The following is a 9,154-nucleotide window of genomic DNA, read 5'->3' as shown; positions in this document are numbered from 1 at the left end:
GTGATGCTGGCAGGGACCTCTGGAGGTCAATAGTCTAACCCCCTGGCCACCTTCAAGGTTAGATCAGGTTGCTGGCTGCCCTGTTCAGCTGAGTTCTGGATATCCGATCTGACGGACACTTGCATAAATAAACCCATCTCTGAAATGCAGTTTCTGAGGAGCAGAGGGCTGTACAGCTCTCCCTCCCCTGAAACAGTACCTGCCCCTGCTCAGCTCCTCACCTCCTCACAGGCACCCGTCAGGAGCTGGCAAAGGCTTCAGTACACGATCCAGATCACTCAGCAGAGTGGTTTAGAGCACTTAATCGTACTTCTCAACTGGAGAGCTGTCAGCTCACACGACAGCTACCACGCATTTGGCAATAGCACCAGGAGACGATGGCGTGGGGCACTGGGATTTGATAGCCCCACTATGGGTGAAGGCAGGGGAGAGAAGGGCTGGTTGGGAAGGCAGAGCAGACCCAGTGAGGTGGTGGGCAGCATTCCCATCTCCTTTACTCACCAAAAACTGCTTCAGAAACACACAGGCGGGGACTTCTCAGCATCAGTGAGTCGGCATGCTCCAGACTTCAAATCCCTTCAGTTATTGTCTCGACAGCACCAGAAGAGTCCTCCCAGCATCTCCCTTGCCACCGGCCCTGCAAAGCATGAGAGAGAAGACAGTGACACATGGCAGGCTGGCCCCAGCAAGATGTCCCAGGTCACCAAGGACATGGCAACGAGGATGCTTCACATGACTCAGTTCCTGAGGAAGAAGGGCCCCATCATGGTATGGAGTGTTTCACCCCCACAGACACCCCAGCACATTAACAGGCATAAAGAAAAGATTTTTTTCCTCAAGAGCACGGTGAAAGCCAGTGACAGGGCTGCCCAGTGCCTGCTGAAACCCTGCATTACCCTGCTCTTGTGAGAGTGGCACCGGCTGGTTTTATGGAAAGCACTAGAAATTACTTCTTCCTGATTAGGTATGAACCTGGCATCCGGTCCTTTCCAGTTTCAGAATACATCTGGGCTTCCTAGACACTCCCCTGTCTTGCCAGAAAAATGCTCTTTTTTCTCCTTCTCTCCCCAAACACATTTATTTCTACTTTGTTGTAGAGCAAGGACCAGCTTGTTGCCTGCGCGAAGCAAATTGCTTGCGAGGGGCAGGTGTTTGTTAAATTTGGTCGCACCATTGCCAAGCACTGCCCCAACGAGAGATGCTCTGCACAGCTGCTGTGCGCCGCAGAGCAGACACACACCATCAGCAGCCAGCTCGCCATTGTGGCCAGGTGAGTTGCTGGGGGTCAAGGACAATTTCCCCCAAGGCTGGTGGCCCCCTTCTCGAAGAGATGTGTATGGTGGTCTCCAGTGGTCCTTGTTGGATCAGGGTGTAGCCCTTAAGAGTCCAGTTAGAATTCAAGAGGCTCCCTCTCCTATTCCTGTTGCTCTCAACAGCCCCTTTTTCCTCCCCTGGTTTGCCTGCCTCTAGGGAAACCCACTCTGATAGTGCAGGGAACAATCTTCTGGTTTTGGAGTAACTGACAGATTACTGGTCACACAGGGGAGGCACACTGATGCTCCTCCAGTAAATTCCTCTCACATGTCATTTAAGGGTAAAAGCAGTCACTGCAGAGAGCAAGTCCTCTTCTGAGCTGCTGGTGAGCAACGCACAGAACCTAATTCAAGCGGTTTTGCATGTTCTGAGAGCAGCCGAGGCAGCGTGTATCAAAGTAAGTTACTGCTGATGGCATCTAATAGGCTTTGCAAGGTGAGTCCATGCTGTGGGGAGCTCGTACAGCCAAGTCTGGTTATGGGAGGTGGGAGCTGGCTGCTGGGGGTAAAGATTCTCACCAGAATATTTTTATTTAATGCCTTTCTTGCCTTGTTTCCAAAGTCTGCTACGCATCTCTCCAGGCACTGCATCTGCTCTATCACTGCTACCAACTCTGAAGTCATCTTTAGCTGGTCCGTTTCCCAGTTCATTTTTGGACAGGAGAGCAGCAGCATCTCGTTGGAGGCCTTTATTTGGAAATAGTACGCGTCAGTCTTAGCCTTTATGTTGTCTCAAGATGAGCTTTGATCAAAACTCCCAAGAGCTTCTCTTGCAGCTGCCAACCATGGCTGATTGATCCAACTGTAAATAGTTTGTGAGCGCAGACTTCATCTGAAAGTACTGAGAAAACAAGTGCAAATACAACCAGACTCTCCACTGATGCAGTCGTTCCGTTTTGTGCCTTAGCCTCCTACATAATCCTACAACTCTTGCTGAGTTCCAGCACATCTTTTTGAAAGAAACACTTCTGATTATAATTCTATTTGATGGAGAATCAGCCACAGGGATGGAAAAGCTCCTCCTGTGGTTAATTTCCCATATTGTTAAAAATATCCTACATACACCTTTCTGTTACTTTGCTGATGTCAGCCTGAAGTAACTAGCCATGCTTTTATCTTGAGTGTCTAGATTACAAAGTCCTTTATGACCTGGCTTTGTCCCTTTGGAAATTTCCCTGCTTATCAATAAACTAACTATACTGCATTCCTTTTTATCTCTCTGTAAACAGGTTTTTAAGCATTAAAAAGTAGAGATGCCACATTGGTCACACACACAATGATATATTCAATGTCTGTCATTTAAGGTATTTTAAACTATTTCATGTACGACAATATATTAAAGCACACAAATGTTTTGTCTCCTCCTAACAGGGTTTGCAACAGCCCCCACCTGACTCTGAAGAAGAAGAAGTAGCTGCTTTTTGCATGCAGTGGAGAAAAAACCTGTTGTGGCACAGAGCCAAGGAGTCTTTAAACTCAGACAGGGATGAATTAGGCCTCCGCAAGACTCAGGTAAGGGCTGAACCGACCCTAACGGCTATGGTGCAAGAACAGTTGCTTCAGACCAAGAATACACCCAAAGCACCCAAAAACTATTAAAGGACATCAAATTATGGACAGCCACCTGCAAAAACAGGAAGGGACTTCTGCTGGGGGTAAACTGCATCGCTAATTGGCCTCAGAAAGAGCAGAAAGAACACAATCTGTGCTGCACTCCTCCCAGCTCACATCTCTTCTGCCAGAGGACTGAGGGGGCAAGGCCTGACAAGGCCTTTGTGTGCTGGCTGCTCCTCCTGTGGCAAATTCCACCCTAGAGAGACACTGCTTCCTTTTGGCAACTGAACAAAGAGAAGAATAAAATGATGCCACATGCTAGTGTATTTCCTAAGAGGCCTCTCGTCCAGATGGCATTTGAAGTTGAGTAAGAAGATGCGATACCGAGCCACAGAGGACATGGGAGTTGGTGAAGAGCTTTAAGACACAGTCAAAGGGAAAACAGAAGGCTTCCTGCTCAGTAAAACACCAGTTGCTGATCTTTGTTATCTGGCACGGGAGTCACTCTGAAACTGTTACTCTTGAATCAATGGCCACCAAGTGAGGCTACAATTCTTTACATTTGTATAATGCATGCCCCCCTCCAGCTGTGAGCCACCCCTGGCTCTTAGGTAGTCAGCCAGGCTTTATTTTTTTTTCCTTTAGCAAACATTAATATAGAGAAGACAACATTTAATGAGGTACCTTCGTTATATTTCTTTCAGTAACTGCCACTTCTATGTTGTTCAGCACCAAAGATGTGAACAGAAGGATGCAGGAACACACTTGCAGCAGCACCAGCAAATCTGGCTGGAGGGAGGGATCAGGGAGTTCTGTAAATTATTGTGTTGCTCATCACAAGAAAGCCTCAGAGGTGGGAGGTCTTTCCAACGCCCTCATCTTTAGCACACTATCAAACCTTTTTGCAACCATCATCTTTTTAGCAACCATCACCTTTTTTTCTAGGGGTAGCTAGGCTAAGTGCTGCACAGGAAGGGCAGCCAGAGATATATAACCCCGCAGAAGAGCCAATGCACAGGGTGGAGCTCAGACAAAAAATCCAAACTCAGAGGGTGACAAGCAAAAGGCTCTACACCACCTGGAGGAAAGAACTGAATGAGAAGGAAGACTAAGGGACAGGATCACTGGCTTTTAAAATGCAAATCAGGAGTGTAATTAAGTATTCTCTGCTTTGCAATAATAAATTGCTTTCATTTGCAATATGAAGGACTCATATTAGTCTTTTCATCATGGTAGAAAAATATTAAAACACATCACCTAGGCAGGCTAGAAATCTCCATACGAGTATTGTCATGGGTCAGCAAACGCCAGGTGGTGATCTAGCAAGGTTCAGTCTTTGTGAAGCGCAGAAAGCAGATGAGATCAGAGACAAACATTTTACTCTTCCACATCTCCAGGGCTAGACAGAGTGGGAAGTGTTTTGTCACACCTGCTGCCCCTGACTCTGCAGATCCTGCAGCTTGCAGAGAAAGGAGACTTTTCTCCCCAAATCCCTCTCAGCCCCAGGACTCTCTTTTACCCAGAGTAAAACATTCACTGCTGCTGATCACCCACCTCATAGCTACAGGCTTCCAGAGTATCCAGGACACACAGTACCGGCTGCTCCTCTTACAGCCCTCCCTCCACAGCTCTGCTCCACAGCCTCAGGGGCATGAGTTGCAAGTGTCCGAGGGAAACGCTGCTCCATGCCAGCAAACTGCACCTGCGGGAGAGACAGGAATGAGCCTCCTCTGCAAAATACACTCGTCAGACTTGACTTGTTTGGTGGCTACAGCCCATTGTCCCCACCTGCCTGCTCTGACACCCCCAGCGCCTTCCCCGATTCAGGCAGTTCAGTACTTGCACTGTAGCAATGAATCTCCTCCTCCACGTTTTGAGAAAGCACAGCAGCAGCAGCAGCAGGAGGCACACCAGAGCAAGAGTAGTCTTGGGGCAGAGATCTGCAACCAACAAACCAGCAAGCGCAGGTGGACAGAGGAGCCGAGCAGCAGCCTGCAGAACATCACGCCGAAGCTGGGGAGGCCCACGGGGACCTGCTGGCTGGGCAGGGCTGGAGCTGGGAAGAAGGAAGGAGGCGGTTACACATGGAGACACTGCAAGGACTAGCTGGCCTCTTTCAAATTATGTTTCCTCCTTACTTTGTACCCCTTTTTTTCCAATTTAAAGACTTGTATTGTATTAAAGATACTGGGATGGCAGTGGATCTCCAAGGTTAGGAGCCAGTGCTCTGCGTCCCTCTCCCAGAACACATCCAAAACGTGTCCATAACCAAACTGACGGCAAACCACCTGAAATCTTTCCATTATCTCAACTGTAAGGCCTATCACTTTGCTCTTGGCATCAAAGCTTTTCCTTTGACTCTTATTTTTCCAGTACTTTCAAAAGAACACAGAGAATCCAATTCAGTGATGACATCATCATCACCACCCTACCAGTTGTAACTTCAGGTTACAGCTGTGCATCCTGCAAGTACTTTCCACATCTACATGTGAAACCACGCATTTGGCTTCAACACTGTCACTCTTTCTCTTTGTTCCCCTACCAACCCATGTGCTGTTTCCAAACTATTTCTGTTTTTCCCTGCTGTCCAATTCTGCTGGCTTGGTTTTTGATGAAATCCTTAAAACAGCCAGACTTGTCACCACATGAAGAAGTAATAAGTAAATACAAAGGACTAGTAGTTTACTCCAAAATAACAATAAAGTTTCATGTCTCTTATCTAGTTTTCAATTATTTTGAGTGAGCATGATTCAAAATATCATAAAATTGATATAATTTATACTCTGGGAAATTAGGAAGGCAAACTGAAGCCGTTATTGCTTTCAGTGACGTCTCCTCTGCCATGTTTTGCACACGTAGAAATCAGCAGCTTCCCTCCGTTCGTCCAAGCTCTGCTCCTCAATGCACAACACTTGCAATTCTTGCCTGGATTACTGTTTGTCTCACAGGCACAAGAACCCAAAAGCTTAGAATTTTTGATAAACATACTGTCCCAGTCGCAAGCATTACCTGGGCCAGCAAACAGAAACAAAGAGGAAAAGGTCCACCAAGGAAGAGACTCAATGCAAAGAAACATTCCAAGTGGGCGGGAACCAGGTGGCAATTGAGCAGATGGCAAATGTTTATTACAAATGCAGCTGGCTAGGTATATACGACTACATTTCCTCTAGATAAAAAGCAACCCCAAAGGCAAAACAAGAGAGGCTCTGAGGACAGCTGTGCTCTCGGCATGCAACATCTTCAGAAATTAAAGAACATGCATGACATTGTCTCATAGCAATTCTGATAACCCTAGTAAGAGGACAATGACGACTCTCTCCAGATCAGCGGTCTGATCTTGGAACCACGCAGCAAGCTAACTCCATTTGGGTTCAGCACAAGGTTCGTTTAAAAACCCGCTACCACCTGACTGCAAAATGGGGTAAGGGCTGCACTAAACCCAGGCTTAGTCCCCTTCGTCCTGCAGACACCCCCGCTGCTCCTTCCCCAAGGCCAACGTGTCAACATCACAGCCATTGCCAGACTTTAACTGTACCCTTTTTAATTTTTTTGTTAAAAATGTCATAAAGACACCATGAATACAAGTACTGCAGTTACATCAATACAAAAAAAGCAATACAAATTAAGCAGCTGAATACAAAAATACATTGAAATACATGAACACCACAATGTAACTTAGAGCACTAACCATAATCGTGTATGCGTGAAAAAATTAAATAAAAACCTTTTTTGTATTAGACAACTTAGGTATTCTCCACTTTTAACAGTAACTTTCTTCTAGTTATGTACTTCACAATTTCTTCTATATACAGCATAGAATAAAATACTTTTAAAAGATATGACATTTTTAATCCTCAATAGGCGATATAGGTCTCTTTTACACTAAGAATATTGACTACATGAATAAAAACTGTCAATGTCCTTACATCAACTGATCTGAAAAGGAGGATCAACGTTTTCCTTTTAAATCATTTACGTAGGTTTTAAATCAGTTAGTAGGTTTGGCTTGATGTGTCAGACAATCCTTGTCAAACAGTGTCTCTCACAGTAATGTACATAATATTGCTTGTATCTATACAATCATACAAATGTGGCAATCATATCTAAATGTTGTTTATGAAAGAGACAGCTCACACATATACAGGTCTTCGGACTTTCTTAATGACTTATTTACAATGAAAGTGCTTTTATCAGCTCTAACACGATACATGGGGTTTGTTTTGCCTTTTTTTTTTTTTTTTCTACATATCAATTATTAGTCTCCCTGAAATTGGAAAAGTATTATATAGAAAATACCACAGCTTTGCAAACACTATAGCATACTGTATAACTGCATGTGGTTCTGAGATTAGCAGCTGAAAAGTGTTGATAATTATAATTTAAAAATAAATAAAGCAAAGAGGTAAACCAGTTACAAAACAGCAGAAAACTGCAATATTCACAACAGTAAAAAGACTTAAAATCAATTGCTAACAAAACGGTGAAGCAGTCGGATCGAAAGTCTTGAAAACATCTTTTAAGGACTTATCATCTGATTCCCCATTCGGATCATTATCCTGTGTCTGAGTTACCTGTCCAGGCTGTCTAACCTGCCTCGGGTCGCTGTACTGCGGTCTGATTAATCCCGATAAAGCTTGGATAGGAAGATTATGCACCGCAGGTGCAGCGCTGGAGTGTTTAGCCTGAGATTTACTGGTGCTATTTGCTTTATCTGAAGTAGCTTCCGCTGATCCTTCTGTATTTTTTTCCACGTTCGAGGCAGCTTTCTGCAGCGATGAATCTTCTGAGAGACTGGGTTCATTTTTACCAGAATTTTTCAAGATACTTTTTTTCTGGTTCTCTCCGTTCTCTCCTGAACTAGCTGGAGCCGTGTCCAATGATGAGCTGTGATCTCTGGGATCATACAAACTAATACCGCTCAGTATGGAGCCCGGAGTTCCCAGCCTAACGCCACTCGAGGATAATTTGGGTGCGTACGGAGGCAAAGCATCCGGGTCGGGTTTAGCAGTCGCGGCTTCCGAGGGCTGCGACGAGCCAGCAGCGGATCTGGCGAGGCGGGGGTCAAACTTGGGAGGGTGCGAATCCTTTGTGACTCCGTGATGCGTATCTGCACTCGACAGTCTGTGGAGTCTGGGATCGACGTTTTTTTGTAAGCGAGGATCTCCTAACTTGCTCGAGCTGCTGGCGTGCGAATCTGCGGACGGATCCAGATAGCCGCTCCTGCCCGCCAAGCTGGTCTTTGCCTTTGCGGCGAGTCGCGGGTCGGCTGGCACGGCATTTGCATGGGGCTCGTTTTTCAGATTCCGCAGTTTATTGAGTCTCTGGTCAGCAATGAGTGGAGGAAGAGGTAAATTGATTGAAGAGACGGGGTCAGGCTTAGGCAAAGGTATTGGGAGCAAGTCTTCGGGTGCCCATACAATATGCTTAGCGAAGTTTGGTTTCATCAGGGTGACGTCCATTTTAATGTGGCTGAACTGCCTAAGCTGGGATCGGGGATCCCTTAACGTTACACCCGGCAAAGGTTCCAACGGTATCAGAAAAGCTCGTTCTCTCAGTTCTCTTTCTGAGTCCTCTTCATCATCGTCCATCCCTTTTTGCTTGACTTTAACTCCAGCGTGCACGTGGTGTAAATCCAGCTTTGCTCCCCCGAGGGACGAGCTGGCGTGAGCACCCTCACTGACCTTGTGCATCCTGGGATCTCGTAAGAGCCGTGGGTCCAGGGAGGCAGATTCTGAAGGCTTTCTGGGGTTGGACCTCGGAGAGGCCCGAAGTCGCGGGTCTGCAGCCTGAGGCCCTGCACCTTTCTCTTTTGCCAGCCTCGGATCAGTAGGAATACCCAGCATGTGCTGCTCTGTGGAATGTTGTTGCCGATTCCTAAAATTTTCGCTTTGTTTCTTTAAGGTTTTTAGTATTGATTTAACACTGCTCCCCTCCTCCTCTTCACTGCTGGAATACCAGTTGACATTGTCATCTTAAATTAAAAAAAAAAAAAAAAAAATTATTCAAGCAAATGATGACAAGGGAATACAACATATTTACTCATATAAAGGGTAACTTCTCAGTTAAATCAAACTGAAAAGACCTTAAGTCATCGCTCTCTGTATTACAACAACTGTAATCTAAAATGACAAAAATCAATTTCAATGAAGAACTGACATAACAAAAAACTGTAGCTAGCTGAGATACTCCCAAACTCTGCTGCCTTCTATGTACCTCTCTGTCAATATCAATCTGGGAAAATAACCTGCTTTCAAACAATTATTTCACAGAATCACAGAATGTTGGGG

The 9,154-nt window shown here is 45.6% G+C and overlaps 1 protein-coding gene across 1 annotated transcript; it reads right to left on the bottom strand.

Moving 5' to 3' along the window:
- Positions 1–5,965: 5,965 nt before the first annotated feature.
- On the bottom strand, positions 5,966–8,838 carry LOC104528411 (zinc finger CCCH domain-containing protein 6-like; the record flags this gene model as incomplete). The annotated part of the gene is made up of 1 exon (XM_010172410.2): positions 5,966–8,838. A coding segment is annotated over one exon (1,502 nt), but the record flags the coding sequence as incomplete, so codon positions are not given.
- Between the last annotated feature and the right edge of the window lie 316 nt (positions 8,839–9,154).

This window comes from Antrostomus carolinensis, unplaced genomic scaffold (assembly GCF_000700745.2).
Source record: "Antrostomus carolinensis isolate BGI_N321 unplaced genomic scaffold, ASM70074v2 scaffold51597, whole genome shotgun sequence".
Lineage (NCBI taxonomy): Eukaryota > Metazoa > Chordata > Aves > Caprimulgiformes > Caprimulgidae > Antrostomus > Antrostomus carolinensis.
The sequence above is the reverse complement of the archived record's forward strand: the minus strand, read 5'-3'. Positions and strand labels throughout refer to the sequence as shown.